The 19,415-nt window shown below is 38.0% G+C and overlaps 1 protein-coding gene across 1 annotated transcript; it reads left to right on the plus strand.

Annotated features, from left to right (window-relative positions):
* Positions 1-243: 243 nt before the first annotated feature.
* Positions 244-18,998, plus strand: LOC134674189 (uncharacterized protein MAL13P1.304-like). Its single transcript, XM_063532246.1, has 9 exons — positions 244-343; positions 9,213-9,450; positions 10,640-10,744; positions 11,226-11,278; positions 11,362-11,439; positions 12,980-13,063; positions 15,120-15,878; positions 16,043-17,725; positions 18,070-18,998. Exons 1-9 carry the CDS (start codon positions 262-264, stop codon positions 18,996-18,998), a joined length of 4,011 nt encoding a protein of 1,336 aa, XP_063388316.1. The 5' UTR covers positions 244-261.
* The last annotated feature ends 417 nt before the right edge of the window (positions 18,999-19,415 follow it).

A 19,415-nucleotide genomic window follows, 5' to 3' on the forward strand; every position in this document is an offset into this window, starting at 1 on the left:
ACAATCGCTATCGCTTCGACAACGAAAACCATTATGTCTCTCTATCACACTTCCATATTAGTGCGACAGTGACAGTTGCGTTTCGATCGCTACGGAGCGTAAGCGATCGGCATCTTGGCTACGCGGCCTGGCTGCTTTTCGTTGTCGAAGCGATAGCGATTGTAACCTTGGCTAGGCCGGCAGTCGTGCACATAACGGATAGCACTGATCACATTCCAAATCCGCTCCTGCGCAGGCCGGGTCCGGCGCGTGTTTACTAACATGCGCGTGCGCTGCTCCCTCGACTGCAGTCTTGCGCCGACGATGCTGCCGCTACTGCTGCTGCTCGGGGCAGCCAGTGCAGGTTTGTTTTTTTTTAATTGTATTATAGGACTTTCTTACACGAACCTAGCCCCACAGTAAGCTTAAGGGGCTGTTAAGGGCTAACCTGCGGTTTTCTCCGATTTTTGACAAGTCATGAAACGTATCTTCGTATTAAGGTTGTCAATAAGTTTTTGGCAAAAATTTAATTTTTGGTACAAGCTTCTAGAGTCGGAACAAAAAAGTCTGCAGCGGATTTGATAGCCCACGCAGTGCAAGTGTTATTTATACGTCATAATTTCATAGAAGTTTGACGTTTAAAATAACACTTTCACTGCGTGGGCTATCAAATCCACTGCAGACTATTCTTGGTCTGACTCTATTCTGTCTGTGCTTTTCTTTACATAGGCATATAATACTGATCGAGACTAAAATTCTAAAAACCCCAAACACAATTAGGTTGCGTTGTTTTATCACAGAGCACCTATATGGCTCCTGTCTCCATCATCAGATCAGCTCGATGACACCATAATATTGTATTGCCACCCGACTTACATTATGTATGCAAATTTTCAGCTTCATCGAAAACCGGGAAGTGAGTCAAATTTAATAAAAATAATGCTAGATTTGACCCGTACATAGTTACATACATACATATGTGACGTCCCACGGGTAAAGGTACCTTATGGCGGTTGGCGCTATCATTAACGCCGCTCCAATATTATTGCGGCGTTAATAACAGCGTAAGCGCCAATCACCATAAGGTACCATTTCCTATTATTAACCTATTATATAAATAGCCTATTATTAACGCCGCTCCGATATTATTGCGGCGCATGCAACGTAAGCGCCAGCCGCCATAAGGTACCTTTTGCCGTGGGACGTCACATTTCCTTCTAACTTAACTTAATAAATACGCCGCAGGCGCCTAGCATACAAAATCAGCAATAATAAACGCAAAAATCAAAACGGTCAGAGACAGATCGATTCAGTTTTGGAGGAAGAAAATGCCGCGAATGAGTTCTAGATTTATGAGATTTTTACGAAGGATTTATCGCCTAAGCTCACAGACAAAACATCCTCCAGATTTAACATAGTCGCGCTACCCCCTCTGCCACGCATGTTAGAGTCGAAAGTGTCTTTGTGTGACGTCCGTGTCTTTGAACGGACCAATCATGGCACGGGACTACGCTCACCTCGTCCCGCGCACCCCCGCATTTTTGGCATCATCGGTTTCATGAAATAATTGCTCTAAACTCGGTCAAGAGGATTCCTAGTCTATGGTATTTGACTACCTATTAGTCAAATAGTCAAATCAGTTTCTTTTTTCGAACTGTCAAAACGATATTGCAGCCATTCTCAAAGTGTGTTCCGCGGAACCCTAGGGTTCCGCAAAGCCTCTGTTGGGGTTCCGCGAAAATACTTGTAATAATAAGAAAAAAACCAGCTCTTGTATAGGTATATCTGGTCGACAGTGATATGAAAAGATAAATATGAAAATATTTAATTTGGGGTACCGTCAAATATTTCGCTTTCCAAAAGGGTTCCGTCACCAAAAAAGTTTGAGAACCGCTGTACTATGGAATTTATATGAAACACTAGCATGTGACGTCACAATCAAATTACCTACTCTTTATAGTTTAAAACGGGTTTTAAAATATAAATTGGGTCTAAAAATAACTGCTGTCTATGTTTCTCTATTAATCTTCAGATGCTTTGTTTCATACATGGTGTAAACCAATTTATTTTCCACCACACCAGCTCGGAAATGCTTACTTTGCATTTCAAAAACGTGAAAATTCACATGTGAGGCAAAGTAATCAAATGCAAATTTTGAGTTGTTTTCTTATGTTTGCTGGTAGTATTGACTTTTAAATGATGATTTTGGATGATAAATATTTAATATATGTATAACATTCATTAGGATTTGATTTTGTTTGATATTTTACATTTCATACAGTGAAACCTGGATAAGTGAGACTTCAAGGGACGAGCAGATTTGTCTCACTTAAAGAGGTAGGTATTCCACTTACCCAGGCTCTCAGTTAGCCAGGTACAATTAAGTTCCTGTCTCATTTACAGAGGGTTCCATTAATAGAGGTGAGAATAGAGTATATTTCAGTTATAGAGGTGGTTGATAAGGTATTTTGTAATTATCTTTTAAAATAAATACTTAAAGTACAATTATCGCTCTTAAGCGATAAGACCGCCTGTTGTTACCTCTATTGTCTTTGTTTATGTTATTGTCCATTTATTAGGGTTCCGTACCCAAAGGGTAAAACGGGACCCTATTACTAAGACTTCGCTGTCCGTCCGTCCGTCCGTCCGTCCGTCTGTCCGTCTGTCACCAGGCCGTATCTCACGAACCGTGATAGAGAGTTGAAATTTTCACAGATGATGTATTTCTGTGCCACTATAACAACAAATACTAAAAACAGAATAAAAGAAAGATTTAAATGGGGCTCCCATACAACAACCGTGATTTTTGACCAAAGTTAAGCAACGTCGGGAGTGGTCAGTACTTGGATGGGTGACCGTTTCTTTTTTCCTTTTTTTTTGTTTTTTTTTTTTTTGCATTATGGTACGGAACCCTTCGTGCGCGAGTCCGACTCGCACTTGCCCGGTTTTTGTAAACTACGTGTATGTGAGGTGTGCAATAAAGAGTATTATATTGTAATCCTTGACCCTTAATATTTTCTAAGTCTGTTTAAATATTTCTTTGAATTTATTTTGAATGACTCTACAAAAGATAGACATTTTCAAATAAAATTAAATATGATGCGGACTTGATTGCTTCTTAGAAATTTATTAGATAAAAGTTTGTTTATTCTTTTTTTTTATTATTATGAATGGGCTTACTCATGGCCACAGACTAGCCGAGGCGTAGATGTGGCCTACGATGGAGTGAGCTCGCCCAGAAGGTGCCTGTTCACTCTAGATTTGATGAAGGACTCTTGATTCGTGTTACTTATCAAGATTTCGGCTTTCGTTTCGATAGTTTTAACTACATAAAGCAACTAAATCAAACTTGAGGTCGTTTAGACACAATTAAGCAAATGCGGAATTTGTGGATAGACTAAGAGTTAGTAATACGGAAATAGATCAATAAAGTCCAAGTTAGAGAGGTCATAGATTGACGTTATCTCAGATACAGAGGTCAATTTCTATAAAATTCTAAAAAACTGTTAGGAAAATGTAATATGTATTATAAATATAATCTCAGTAATAAAAGAGGTAAAATACACTCTCTGTCTCAATTATAGAAGTAAATGTGACTTTAAAACACAACAACTAATCCCAGTTATAGAGGTTCGTTTTATCTCACTAACAGAGGTAATTCAGTGCTAAAGTGTCGGGACCGCACCATGAGTCCCAGCTATAGAGGTTTCTCACTTATCCAGGCCTCACTTAGCCAGGTATCCCTGTATTTGCTTCGGGTTGGTTGTGGTGAAAAATAACTATTAAATACAGTCAAATCCCCAATCCGCATTGGGCTAGCGTGGGGACTATAGCCCAAGCCCTCTCGTGCATGAGAGGAGGCCTGTGCTCAGCAGTGGGACGTATATAAGCTGAAATGATGATGATGACAGTCAAATACCCTATGGTGGCATCCCGCCTTCAGATGCGGTGTCGAGGAATCTCGCCTCAATATGGCCACTTGTGTAATGCAATAATATTATGAGTTTTCCACTCGCAATATGGTTTTGTTATGTATTTTTAAACTTCCTGTATAATGTTGACTTACACCATTGTTTGAGCAATGCAATCGGAATGTTCCTCTGATTGTGTGTAATTATTTCACACACTGTCTTTGGTATGTTGGTATTTTATTTAATTTCAATTATCCCAACGTTAAGAGCCAACAGGAGTGGTCATTTCGCCATATAAACGTACTCGACCGTTTCCTCCGTGGGTATCGATGCTAGAGCAATGATATTTTCAACACAGATTAATATTGTCAATATCTGTGTCGGACCGTTTAGCGTTTTTTTGATATTTTTGTTTTTTTAAGGCGCTAGAGCCCTTCAAAAATGGCCAAAATTGCCTCTGACTGTGCCGCAATGAGAGGCGTAGTATTCAAAACTGATATCAATTAGCCAAAAAAGCAAAACGGTCCGACACAGATAATTTCATAATCATTTAGATTTCCAAATTTGGTTACCATTGGTTAAGGTTTGGAGGAGGAAACAGTCGAGTACGAAACCTCGATTTTGAGATTTTTACGCAGGATTTTTCGCCTTGTCCTTATCGTACTAGTTTCAGGAGCCGCTTCCGTTAGCGAGACGGGTATATTTACCTAAAATATTACAATTCAGCAGTTCCTGTTTCGTCTTAAACAGTTAAATCGCTTTGATTTTCCCTTCAATATATCTCCACTAAGCGGTGGTGGCCGAGTGGATCTTACGTCCGACTTTCAATCCGGAGGTCGTGGGTTCAAATCCTGGCTCGTACCAATGAGTTTTACGGAACTTATGTACTCCGTTTTCTATGGAAAGTTCGTTTTCGTGATCACCGATCAGCCGACATAGAATCTAAGACATATCGGACGCCCCGGCCCGGGCCCGGTCCCGTCTAGCGCGAGTCATCCTTTAACCTACAATTATACATGTAGGTATTTATTATACACCTCAATAAAAGAAAATAATACAGCTAATACTAAGTATATATAAATAATATGCGGTTTCTTACTACATGATTCTGATACTATTTCATCGATGATTTTCAAAAAATAATTTTTGATTTCATTGATTTATTGAAACTTTATTGCACAGTATAAATTGTACAAAAGGCGAACTTAATGCCAGAAGGCATTTTCTACCAATTAACCCTCGGGCCAAACAGAGAACAAATGCAAGAAAAATTAAATGTACGAAAAATTAAATATTAAGCATATTTTTTTATGTTGAACAACATACTCGTACTATCTAGACACGCGGCAGCGTGTCAAGCCAAGTTCAAGCAAAGGAACTGGTTAGCCAGCGCCGAGTGTAATATTACAGGAACCACTTGGTGCCACTTTTGACCCTTCTATAACTCAAAACATCTTTGACGTAAACACATAAAACTACGTGTGTTTAATTATATCCATAAGGATATCTAGAAGCCCAAATTTCATGAAGCTAGCTCAAACGGTTATAAAAGGTATGAAGGTCAAAAAGTCGTAAATTTTAAGACTGACTTATGACTTATAGTACCTAAACCTAACCTACTTCCAGATGACCTAGAAGGATGAAATTTGGAATCCAGCTTGGTTATTGTGTGTAACCGTAGGAAAAAATCTAAAAATAAAATAAAGTTAAAAAATAGGGGGGGGGGGTCCCCATACAAAAAAACATTTTTTATTGGGACTTACATATAAGTACCTAAACCTAACCTACTTCCAGATGACCTAGAAGGATGAAATTTGGAATCCAGCTCGGTTATTGTGTGTAACCGTAGGAAAAAATCTAAAAATAAAATAAAGTTTAAAAATAGGGGGGGGTCCCCATACAAAAAAAAACATTTTTTATTGGGACTGACATATAAGTACCTAAACCTAACCTACTTCGAGATGACCTAGAAGGATGAAATTTGGAATCCAGCTCGGTTATTGTGTGTACGCGTAGGAAAAAATCTAAAAATAAAAAAAAGTAAAAAAATAGGGGGGGTCCCTATACAAAAAAATATTTTTTTATTGTAGCGTTGGAACCGTTACAAGCAGATATTTGAAACTACCCCAATATATGTATTATTATATTTGCTATATTAAAATAAAGTTTAGTCAAAAAATAAGTGGTGTCCCCATACAAAAAACTTGTAATACGCTCTAAACAACCGGCCAAAATTTTTAATTTATACAACCTTAAACTCAAAGCTAAACGGACAGATTACTTTAACAACTTAATTAGCAATAACACAAACAAAAGCAAAGCAATGTGGAACGCTATTAACACCGAGCTGGGACGGAACCCCCGTGAGCGAGTTGACTACACGGACCTGCTGGTGGACTGCGCCGGCAACCCGTACGCCACGAAACAGCTCGCGGTGGACGCGCTCAACCGCGAGTTCGTGACGGCCGCCACCGTGTGCGGCGCGCCCTCCGCCGACCGCGCCATCTCCATCACCACCTTATCACACGAGCGCGCCGCCACCGACTGCTCAATAAGGCTCAAACCCTTCACACCAGACGAAGTCGTTCAGATCTTTAGAACATCTATAGCACCAAAAAACAGTACTGACGTGTACGGCTTATCCGCCAATCTCCTCAGGCAAGCCAGCCCAGCGATCTCGTATGCTTTGTCTCAGCTATTTAACTGCTGCATGAGAGTAGGTGTGTACCCGGAGAGCTTTAAGAAGGTCAAGATAAGCCCACTGTATAAAGGTAAAGGCCAGAAGTCAGCTATTAAATCTTACCGTCCCATATCCTTGGTCCCATGCCCAAGTAAGTGTCTCGAAGTAGGATTAAATAAAAGACTACTTGATTTCTGGTCACCTAGGAATGTATTCACTGACAGTCAATATGCATACCGCCAGGGTCGATCTACCACCGACCTGGTGCGAGACGTGGTGCGCTGCGTTATGCTGGATCGCGAGGCAGGACGCAGCGTGGCGGTAATCTGCTGCGACCTGTCCCGCGCTTTCGACACGGCGGATCACGCCCTCGTTGCCGACAAACTCGCCCACTATGGCATACGGGGACCGGCCTCCCGACTATTATTGTCATTCATGAACGAGAGAGCCCAAATCGTTGTCGGTGATGGCGGGAAAATCAAGTCCTCAGAATTACAAAATCTAATGGGTGTCCCGCAGGGGTCGTGCCTCTCCAACACATTGTTCAGTGTTCTGCTAAACGACTTGCCGAAAACCATAAAAGGCGCTCAAATTTTTATGTACGCCGACGACGTAACGGCGGTAGTAAGCACGACATCTGGACGGGGGCTGGAGAGAGCGCTAAATGACGTAATGGACCAGCTGTACGAGTGGTTCCGAACAAACGGTTTGGCACTTAATAAGGAAAAGACGTCCTTCATGACGATCAAACTGAACGGCCACGCCAGCTCACCCTTGAGAGTGTGTGCGGGCGGTGCCCCTATACAGCAGGTGACCTGCACACGTCTCCTCGGGTTTCAGCTGGACAACGCTTTAACATGGGAAGCGCATATCGACGAGCTGTGCGGCAAGCTGGGGCGTGCGTGCTTCGCGCTGCGGAGGCTTACGCACACCGCCGGAAGACCTGCGGTACGAGAGTGCTACTTTGCCACAGTGCACTCGCTTCTGACATACGGCGCGGAACTGTGGGGCCGCGCAGCCGACTGGAAACGCGTGTTTGCCATGCAAAAAAGAGCTGTCCGTGCTATGGCCGGCAAGGCAGCGGATGCCCCCGCACGTGACCTCTTTCGGGATATTAAGATCCTTCCCCTCCCTTGTCTTTACATACAGCAGATAGCGATGTTCACGCGAGAAAATATTGCCAGGTTCAAATGTAAAGGTACTAACGACAGGTACAGCCTCCGCAGTAACACACATAAAAATAGGCTGGTAGTCGAAACACACCGACTCGCCAAATCAGCAAAATTGACGCATATTTCGGGACCTAGCGTTTACAATCGCTTGCCCGATAGTATTCGAAAAGCAGCTACCACCGCGAGTTTTAAGAATAAATTAAAAATGTGGCTCGCGATTCACTTATTTTATAGCTATGAAGAGTTTTTTAGCCTACCTATTTTAATATAAGTCAGTGTTGCGAACGTATATTCAATAAATGTATGTATAATACCAAAAACGGTACCTATTTGACATGTAACTATTGTTATTAATAAATTATTTCATTTCATTTCATTTCATTTCATTTCATTTCATTTCATTTCATTTCATTTCATTTCATTTCATTTCATTTCATTTCATTTCATTTCATTGCCAACGGTGTGTCGTCGGCGGCGCGCGGCACCACATAATTATACAAAGAACAGAAGTAAAAACCATACAGCGGAAACACAAGAAAAAACATTAAATCTCAATACCTGCCTAGTTTTCTTTACAAAAAGTATTGATATCCCACCAAAAACATAAATGTAAAAAAGGAGAGCCAAGTTCAATACAAAATTATGCTTGGCTGTGGGGCTCGCCGCAAAAAGAATGGAGATCTAAATGAGTGCCACTGCCAAGTTCTATGCAAAATCCAAATATGTATTTATAGGAACAAAATAACATTATAAACAAGTATTAAACTCTATTTCTTTGCTTTATTGGATACCTATAACAATTGCTGTTATTTTAAAAAATGTGAGATCTTAAAGTAGGTTAGATTTGGCTTGGCCAGATTTTATCAGAATTACAATATATATAAAATGATTGATGTAATGAAAACTGGCCAAGTCAAATCTAACCTACTTTAAGATCTCACATTTTTTTAAATAACAGCAATTGTTATCTTAGGTATCCAATAAAGCAAAGAAATAGAGTTTAATACTTGTTTATAATGTTATTTTGTTCCTATAAATACATATTTGGATTTTGCATAGAACTTGGCAGTGGCACTCATTTAGATCTCCATTCTTTTTGCGGCGAGCCCCACAGCCAAGCATAATTTTGTATTGAACTTGGCTCTCCTTTTTTACATTTATGTTTTTGGTGGGATTACAAATACAGGGTCATTTTTGGACCGTTAGCCATGTGCGAGGTGATTAGGTAGACCATACTGAACATGAACAACTTTTTCTATGGGACCAACTCCGAAATCACAAACATTTTTTGGCCGTTTCATACATTTTGGTAGAGTGGATGTCGACGTTTTCTATGGGAAGGCCAAATTTTTTTTAGGGATTTCGGGGTCGGTGCCATAGAAAAAGTTGTTCAGTATGACCTACCTAATCACCTCGCAATATGGCTAATGGTCCAAAAATGACCCTGTAACATATTTCATTATTTCACAGAGCCCCCCAAAACTCTCCAAAAGCCAATAGACCATTGCCCCAGCGTCGGCTACTTCTTCGAGCGGCAGGATCTCCACAACTACCCTGGCACATGCTACCTTTGCTACTGCAAGGATGATGGCGAGGCTGTTTGTACCATCAGGGATAGCGAGCGCTGTGACCACAACGAGTCTAGTGTGGAGAATACCGATTTTGGAGACTGGAATGGAGGAGAAAAGGCAGAAAAGAATAAACGCAGGTGAGAAAAGAATAAATACTATGTTTAGGAACTAGTTTCGACTTTGTATGTTATATCTGATGGCGACTCTTCGAGCGCTGGCTGTCTCAACTATCAGGGATAACGAGCGCTGTGACCACAACGAGTCTAGTGTGGAAAAGACCGATTTTGGGGACTGGAATGTACAAGAAACGGCAGAAAAGACAGAAAAGAATAAACGCAGGTGAGAAGAGAATAAATACTATGTTTAGAACCTTGGCTGTTATATCTGATGGCAACTCTTCGAGCGCTGGCTGTCTCAACTATCAGGGATAGCAAGCGCTGTGACCACAACGAGTCTAGTGTGGAAAAGGACCGATTTTGGGGACTGGAATGTACTTAGAAGAAACGGCAGAAAAGACAGAAAAGAATAAACGCAGGTGAGAAAATAATAAATACTATGTTTAGAAACTAGTTTAAACATTGGCTGTTATATCTGATGGCGACTCTTCGAGCGCTGGCTGTCTGGACTATCAGGGATAGCGAGCGCTGTGATCACAACGAGTCTAGTGTAGAAAAGACCGATTTTGGGGACTGGAATGTAGAAGAAAAGACAGAAAAGAATAAACGCAGGCGAGAAAAGAATAAATACTGTTTAGAACCTAGTTTAGGCCTTGGTTGTTATATCTGATGGCGACTCTTCGAGCGCTGGCTGTCTGGACTATCAGGGATAGCGAGCGCTGTGACCACAACGAGTCTAGTGTGGAAAAGACCGATTTTTGGGACTAGAATGTGGAAGAAACGGCAGAAAAGACAGAAAAGAATAAACGCAGGTGAGAAAAGATTAAATACTATGTTTAGAAGTTAGTTTCGACTTTGGATGTTATATCTTATATCTATAGCCCAAGCCCTCTCGCGCATGAGAGGAGGCCTGTGCTCAGCAGTGGGACGTATATAGGCTGAAATGATGATGATGATCTTATATCTGATGGCGACTCTTCGAGCGCTGGCTGTCTCAACTATCAGGGATAGTGAGCGCTGTGACCATGAGTCAAGTGTAGAAAATACCGAATTTGGGGACTGGAATGTGGAAGAAGGAGAAACGGCAGAAAAGACAGAAAAGAATAAACGCAGGTGAGAAAAGAATAAATACTATGTTTAGAACCTAGTTTAGGCCTTGGTTGTTATATCTGATGGCGACTCTTCGAGCGCTGACTGTCTCAACTATCAGGGATAGCGAGCGCTGTGACCACAACGAGTCTAGTGTGGAAAAGACCGATTTTGGAGACTGGAATGTAGAAGAAACGGCAGAAAAGACAGAAAAGAATAAACGCAGGTGAGATAAGAATAAAATGATAGCTTATAAAAGATGCAAAACTTATATTAGCTTCAAGTAAAATAATTCAAGTAATAAAAGTAAAGTAGTGATGCAAGTAATGTTGTACATGGTCAATACAACATTATTATTAGGTTTCTGTACTCAAAGGTAAAAACGGTAAATACCTTACTACTAAGACTCCTCTATCGGTCTGTCTGTCTGTCACCAGGCTGTATCTTATGAACCGTGATAGCTAGACAGTTGAAATCTTCACAGATAATGTATTTCTGTTGCCACTATAAAACAGAATAAAATAAATATGACTCGTAAAGTGGGGCGTGTAATTACAAACGTAATTTTTTTGCCGATTTTCGCGTAATAGTACGGAACCCTTCGTGCGCGAGTCCGACTCGCACTTGGTTTTTAGAGATTTTGTCTAATAGGCAATTTAATAAGGACCTATTCCAATGATGATTTCAAAAATGTGTTGTCTTTACAGAAGATACCGGCGAGGGTTAATGGAGATATTCTTCGACAAGGGCCAGAAAGAAGGTACGTTCTTCCAAATATATGGAAAATCGATATTAATCGCAATCGAAATATGGTGGTGGTTGTATCTATTGTCTTTTTTTCAGTAATGATGAAGAGTATGACGCAAGCGAGCGCCGAAGAGTGCAAGCCAAAATCAAGCAAGAGTATAGGATGTCCACCAAGTACGTTTTACTTTTGACTATTATCACAAATCATACTGCATCCAGGGGTCGGCAAACTTTTGAGAAACAGAATCAACTGCAGTGGCGCATTTTCGCGAGAAGAGATCCAATCAACTTTTTTCTAAAATAGGTAGGTAAATTTAATGTTTTTAGGGCTCCGTAGCCAAACGGCAAAAAACAGAACCCTTATGGATTCGTCATGTCTGTCCGTCTGTCTGTCTGTCCGTGTATGTCACAGCCACTTTTTCCGAAACTATAAAAACTATACTGTTGAAACTTGGTAAGTAGATGTATTCTGTAAACTGCATTAAGATTTTCACACAAAAATAGAAAAAAAAACAATAAATTATGGGGGTCCCCCATACTTAGAACTGAAACTTATTTTTTTTTATCAAACCCATACGTGTGGGGTATTTATGGATAGGTCTTCAAAAATGATATTGAGGTTTCTAATAGAATTTTTTCCTAAACTGAATAGTTTGCGCGAGAGACACTTCCAAAGTGGTAAAATGTGTGTAACTTCTAAAATAAGAGAATGATAAAACTAAAAAAAATATATGATATACATTACCATGCAAACTTCCACTGAATCTGAGTAGGAAAAATATTAAATTTACCTACATAAGAAAAAAAGTTGATTGGATCTCTTCACGCGAAAATGCCCGTAGAAACCACCAATTGCAACAATCCCGCAAAAGTTGAAATTTTATGGCAGTTCTGCCAACGCAATGTTCCTGTTCCTTTGTATTAAGAGCCCATCAACGTGCACACTAGCGCCACTGCTAAATAATCGTGATTATTTAAATTTAACGAAAAATAAATGCGCCAAAACTTAAAACGGCCGTTTTTGTTTTGAGTTCATAGATCGACCAATCCAGCAACATAAAAACTAGTTTGATGTATTCAAAAGGTGCTTGAATACAAAATACAGTACGTAGCGGCATCCTTTTTTAAATATCTTTTCTTAAATTTAAATAATCACGATTATTCAGCAGTGGCGCTTGTGTGCTCGTTGATGGGCTCTTAATTTTTGCTAACCTTCATCTAAAACTTGGTCTTAAAGGTCTCCATTAGTTATTTGTTGTTATGTTGGTACAATTAAAGTTAGAGTCAGAGAGTGGTCAGATTCATATAATATAATATGTATTCTCATTTCTTTTATTGATTTTATTTCTTTTCCTTTTGTAAGAATTTGATATGTTTTCTGAAAGAGCTACGTATTTGAATAAAGTTATGTACTCACTGAGTATAATTGCATGAATTCTATAGTAATTTAAATTGTATTTTTCTTAATTACTCGTAATGCATGTTAATTATAAGATGTAATAATGTTTTGAAAAGATGTGTCCCGCCGAGTTTGTTGCCGGTCCCATATTGGGATACCCTCCTCCAATTGAGGGGGGATTTAAATCTTCTCGGGGCAGAGGTGTACGGTTGGAGCCGGTAAAGGTTTATTTGACGTTCATAAGCGCTTTGTAATATGCCTACTTGAATAAACTATTTTTTATCTTTATCTTTATCTTTAAAAGTTTTTTTTCAGAGGACTGGTGCACAGGATGTTTAGTTTGCGACTGCGATGACAATGGCGAATGGCAGTGTCATGTCATGAGCTTCTGCGAAGATAGTGAGTTGGAATATGTCTTTTTATGTCACTGGTCCCACCGCGAGCTAGTAAGCTATGAGCTATCGGCTATAAACACGAACAAAAGATGAGGGGTCATCCATTAATTACGTCACACGAATTTCTAGGTTTTTTGACCCCTCCCCCCCTCCTTGTCACACTTGGTCACATTTGGCAAACCCCTCCCCCCTAGTGTGACGTCACATTTTATCTACGAAATCGCCAAATCGAATTAAGTGAGTACCTAAGTATTATTAATATTTATTTATTTATTAATATATATTATCAAAATATTATTGACGATATAAATATTAGTAATTTTCTAACCTAAAACTGCTTAGGAAAGAAAATTAAACGAATAAAAACGATTATCGTTTTAAAAACTTGTTATTTAAATGTACACCGAATAAAATAATTTAAATAAATTTTCGGTTACTGATGAAGTTAAAGTGACGTCACAAAGTTTGTGTGTCCCCCCTCCCCCATGTCACAATATGTCACATTTTCTTGACCCCCTCCCTCCCTCTAAACGTGTGATGTAATTAATGGATGACCCCTAAGCACTCCCGTGTAAATAAAAGAGACACGGCTATATTTATAGCTCACCGCTGGGCGAGTAACTATAAATATCGCCGTGTCTCTTTTATTTACACGGGAGTGCTTATCTTTTGTTCGTGTGTATAGCCGATAGCTCATAGCTTACTAGCTCGCGGTGGGACCAGTGCCTATGTCCTCCTAAGGCCCAGCCATACAAATGAACTGAAATTTGAACTTTTAGTGCAGGGAATAGAGTTGATTTTGGTTTTGTTTGAAAATTGAAGGAAACAAAACAAATGCGACGCTGTTCCAATTGAATATGATTTAAATTTCATCGAACTGAATAAGTACTACAGGAAGGACCTTGGGTCTTAGGAGGATATTTGAAGTATAGAAAAATGTTTTTATAACTGTATTATTTAAATACTAACCCTTATTCATAAACGTTTACTAAAGTTGACAAGCCGATAATAATCGTTTGTCCCTTTTCATCATACCAATTCGTCGGAAAGGGACAAACGATTATTATCGGCTTGTCAACTTTAGTACACGTTTATGAATAAGGGGGTTAGAGTTTTAAAATAACAATGGTCTAATTTGTAGGCCACTCAAATTAGACCAAAAAAAAAACGATTTGAGGATTTAATTCCCAGCAAGCTGTTCCAATTGAATATGATTTAAATTTCATCGAACTGAATAAGTACTACAGGAAGGACCTTGGGTCTTAGGAGGATATTTGAAGTATAGAAAAATGTTTTTATAACTGTATTATTTAAATACTAACCCTTATTCATAAACGTTTACTAAAGTTGACAAGCCGATAATAATCGTTTGTCCCTTTTCATCATACCAATTCGTCGGAAAGGGACAAACGATTATTATCGGCTTGTCAACTTTAGTACACGTTTATGAATAAGGGGGTTAGAGTTTTAAAATAACAATGGTCTAATTTGTAGGCCACTCAAATTAGACCAAAAAAAAAACGATTTGAGGATTTAATTCCCAGCAAGCTGGAAATCATTTAAATATCTTCATTTGGTCCTAAATGCGTAAAATCCGAGTTTGCTCCATCTCAGGAGGTGTGGATTACATTTTACCTTACATTGACAAAACCACTCGCTGTAGAAGGAACCCACCATCAATTACAATGTCACTACTTAGGTTATTGTGGATCAGACACTGGTGAAGCAAAATCGGATTTTAAAACGATTATACCAAAAAAAATCTAAGTGGCGGCCATTTTTTACAATATTTGACTACGAATATGTCAATTTTTATCATGATTAGAGAAAAATTTTCGGTTGCACACGTACAGTTTTGAACTACAAGCAAAAATCTGAAAAAGAGCATACATTTTTCCACTGATGGAATGGAACAAACTCGGATACACTAATTGAAAACCAAATGAAGGTATTAAGACGATTTCCAGCTTTCTGGGAATTGTTACTTAATACCAGGAAAAATATTAATTTGACTGGCCTATCGACCGTCATCCTACTGTCGATGTCGTTAATAATTTCAGAAACTCCACGTCCAAAAGCTAAGGTAACCACAATGAAAGCTATATCGAAAAAGAAAAACGACAAAAGATCTGATGTTAAACACAAGAAAAAACCTAAACCTAAAACAACCACGACAAGCACGACTACAACGACTAGCACGACAACAATTAAGCCAAAAATTGCTGTAAAGACGCTAAGGAAGCTTATACGCAAAGACCAAATATATAATAATACTCCAGTTGTAGTCATTAAGAAATATATATCAACTATATCTCCAATAAACTCCGAAGTTTTGCAACAGTTTAGAGATAACCCTCAGAAATTGGCACAGATACTGTACCAGCAATATGAAGCAGCTACTAAAACACCAGGCAATCCCCAACGTAGGAAACGTGAAATCAAACTGGAGAAGATACTGAACAATAAACAGAAAAGGCATTTCGAACTAAAATATAACGCTAAAGGTAGAAAACCAATGAACATCAAAGGACACAACGACTGGAACATAAAAATGAGGTCAAGGAAAATAGAGCGAGACCACATGAAAACTTTCACTAACACTAACAGTTTTTATTCTAAACAGAACGAACTGCTGACTCCGGATGAAAGGAAACGCATAAAAAAGGCACATCGTGTTAATAAAAATAAAAAGCATGATAATGGTAGTTACAAAAACAAAGAAACACTTATTCTTATTCCTAGAATGAGAAGGAATAAGAGGAATGTTCTGCCACTCTTCGAGGTTCCTACTAATTCAACAAACATGGCAAATGACACGGGTAGGTTTAATTATATATTATTTGTGTGGCTTAACTTCAAACTCAGGTAAATTCATTCGATCCTCTCAGAAAATATCTATTCTTTATACCAAAATCGCATAATCGTCTAGTGACCGCTTGTAATTAATGCAATTTTTTATACATTAATGAATGGTTTCTTTCAGTGAACATCTCTATAGTAAACGATGACCAAGTTGAGGCATTGACGAGTGTGATTGGATTAAATGAAAACATTCCATCTGACCTAAACAACTATAGATATACTGTTGATAATATTGTTACGAAAAAATACGACGATGAAGTGAAAAACAGTGGTATTGTTTACGAATCAACGATAAAGTATGTAGACATAATCACAAATAATTATTATGATATGGACACCGGAGATATTACAGCTACGGCCACGCCTAATTATAAGAATATAGAAGTAGAAACCACAACTCAGCAAATGAACTACGACTTGACATCAGTAGATTTGAATAATTATACTATCAACGAAACAACAACTCAAGTTAATCAGTTAGATTTAGAAAATAACCAAGCTTTGGAAACGACTACTTATATCGATTATTCTTCCGGTAGTAATGTTTCTACTGACAAAGAATTCATAACCGATTACACAAATTTGGAAACAACTACTGTTATCGAAAATAATCTAGAAATTAACAATACAGATAATAAAATAAATAACAACACTGAAAACCTTAGGAATGTGACAGAAAACATTATTAAGAAAGGTTATATTACAGATATAGACAAAATTATAAAAGATCTTAAGAAATATACATTAGACAAATGGAAAAAATACAATAAAACAAATGAACTTTATGTGAATCTGTACCCAGCTAAGCCAAATACCTCAGTCAGCAGAACATTCAAATCAAGTACAGTCGATTTTCAAAAAATGTTGCAAAATATTTCTCGTAACAGAATTAACACAACAAAAAATAATTCAATACAAAATCGCATGTTAGCTATACAATATTTGAAAAAATTATATAGTCAATTACTGTCAACAAAAAATAATAGATCACAGCTCAACAACATTGCTGTCATGGAGTCGATATGTGATACTTTTGGGCCCTGCAAAATTAGCACTAATAAAATGGAAGTATTGAATTATAAAATTACTGAACTTATATTAGAAACTAAAAAAGCTTTGAACGTTATAAGAATTATCAAAGGTATTTTGCAATCACTTAATGATGAAGGAAATAGCACTGACAGACATATGAACGACGAGGCGGCATTCAAGAGTTATGTAAAAAAATTAAATGCAGTATTAACAGATAGTTATAAAAACCCACTAACAGAAACTGAAATGACGCAGATAAATTTTCTTAAAAATAATACAAAAATATTCGTAAATTCAATTGGAAAGTTTGCTTTTATTCTAAATGATATTTTAGGAATAATACATACAGAGAGAATAAAATTCAATAATCTACGAAAACGCAAAATTTTAATCAAGAGAGTTACCAGACATAGAGTGAGTGAACCATTACATAAAATAAAAACACTTTTCTTGAAATTTAACGTGCTACAGAACTCATTTATGCGAAACATGTATCAAGCAATATCTGATCTGGAAAAACAAAATGAGCAAAATGCATTACTTTACGAAAAAAACGTAAATTATCAGCGCGATACAAGAATCAAAAAGTCTGTTGACAGGTATATGAATAAAATCAATTACAATCTGGAAAAGTTGAAGGTTTTAGCCCTAAAGATGGGCGCAAAGGGAAGAATAAAGAGAGATCTTATGGACAATGATCAGGCTGTGGAATATCTGCTGACACTGATGGAGTATTTGTTGAAACACAATAATCCAGTAAATTCTCCTCCAGGTATGTATCGCTTTAAATAATAACAAAACCGCTATTGGTAATTGTCGTGGTAATTGCAGTCTGTATTGGATATCAATTTATAATTCGTATCGAATAACAATGAGTCAATCCACAAGCCATGTGTATAAGAACATGGAATATTATATACAGTCAGCTGCAGAAGTTGCTAAGCGGGCTAGGTGTTGAAAACGATCTTGACGCGACTTTTGAAAATTACCTTAACACGCTCTTCGCGTTTTGAACACCTCGCTGGCTTAGCAACTTCTGCTGCTGACTGTACATTCATAATTTACATGTCATAATAACCCTAATTGATAATAATACTTTTATAATTTTACTTACAGTAACAGATGGAATAGACTTGCTAATAGATGCGATTAAACGAGCCCCGGACATAAAGCTGATTAAGAAACATAATAATATGTCTGTAATGCCCTCATTTCCCAAGGTTAAATCAGCAACTAAAACAAGCAGCGAATCCGAAGATGACAATTCAAATAGCAAAAGTTCAAATGAAGATTTTAAAGATAATTCGACTTTTGCTAAACAATATTTTAATGACACACGAATAATGACGCCAAATAACGAAGAGCCATATGACTATAGAAAAAAGACTACAGATGCATCTGCAGGCATAATGACATCAACAACTACAAAATATGTTGACGTTGAAGATATGGTTTTTAATGGGAATGAAATTCCAAAAGTGTATATAGCTACGGTCCCTACTTATGAAAACATTGATGATGGTGACATTGAAAAAGAAGAAAGAAAACCAACTGTTCACAAATCAGAAATAAAAACGAAATCAGAAATAGAAATAAAACCGAACAAATCAGCCAAGAATGTGGAAGAACCATCTGTCGCGACAAAAAGATCTATTTTTGATACGGATGATAAAAAAGATAATAGCACTACAGCCACAGAAACCCCAATTATGACTCAATTTGATAGACTGAATGAAGAATACGAAAAACAGATAAAAGGAAAAGCTCCGTCGCCGAAGAATCTCAAGTCGAGGCGCAAGAAAAATAAACGTCTACGAAAGAAAACGAAAGTTGAGAATAAAAGCGATGTTAGTACCATTACGAAAGAAGTAGACGAAGAGAAAACTAAAAGGAAAGTTATAGTAGAAGAAAGCTTACTACCGAAACCCATTGGCGCTTCTACAGAGGACGATCCTTTTCAGATGGATGATGAAAGTCTCTTAAGAGACGTAACGCAGTTAAATTCAATGCATAATGAGGTTTTTCCTAGTTATTTTAATACTTAATTCATATGAAGAAAAAAGGCCATAATTGAGTCATACACAGACAGATTTTAAACGTCTCTTCCATTCTCCTAAGGGCCAAGCTCCTACCTATTGTGCCTCTTCAGTTCGATGAAAAACCCATATTCAATTGGAACAGAGTTGCATTTCTTTTGTTTCGTTAAATTTCCAACAATTAAAATCAACTCTATTCCCTGCACTATAAGTTCACATTTTAGTGGCAAATTTTGGGTTTTTCATTTGTATGGCTGGGCCTTAGGTGGCTATATCAGAAAGTTAAGGATGCTGGGATGGACCCTAATTTCTATTTGTGACTTATAGAGCTCGAAATTTTTTAGGAGTATGTTTCTACCAAATTGGTGATCATTTTATCAATAATATTCTTAAAGTTTTTTAACCAAGGGAAGACTTCAGAGAACT

The sequence above is a fragment of the Cydia fagiglandana genome, chromosome 19 (genome assembly GCF_963556715.1).
Source record: "Cydia fagiglandana chromosome 19, ilCydFagi1.1, whole genome shotgun sequence".
In the NCBI taxonomy this organism is placed as follows: domain Eukaryota; kingdom Metazoa; phylum Arthropoda; class Insecta; order Lepidoptera; family Tortricidae; genus Cydia; species Cydia fagiglandana.

What these genes read in the sequence shown, in the direction of transcription:
- LOC134674189 (XM_063532246.1), top strand. Translation starts at nt 262, where the DNA reads ATGCGCGTGCGCTGCTCCCTCGACTGCAGTCTTGCGCCGACGATGCTG. An exon ending in GCAGAAAAGAATAAACGCAG is followed by an intron (nt 9,451 to 10,639) that starts GTGAGAAAAGAA and finishes CTCAACTATCAG; the next exon opens with GGATAGCGAGCGCTGTGACC. An exon ending in AAACATGGCAAATGACACGG is followed by an intron (nt 15,879 to 16,042) that starts GTAGGTTTAATT and finishes GGTTTCTTTCAG; the next exon opens with TGAACATCTCTATAGTAAAC.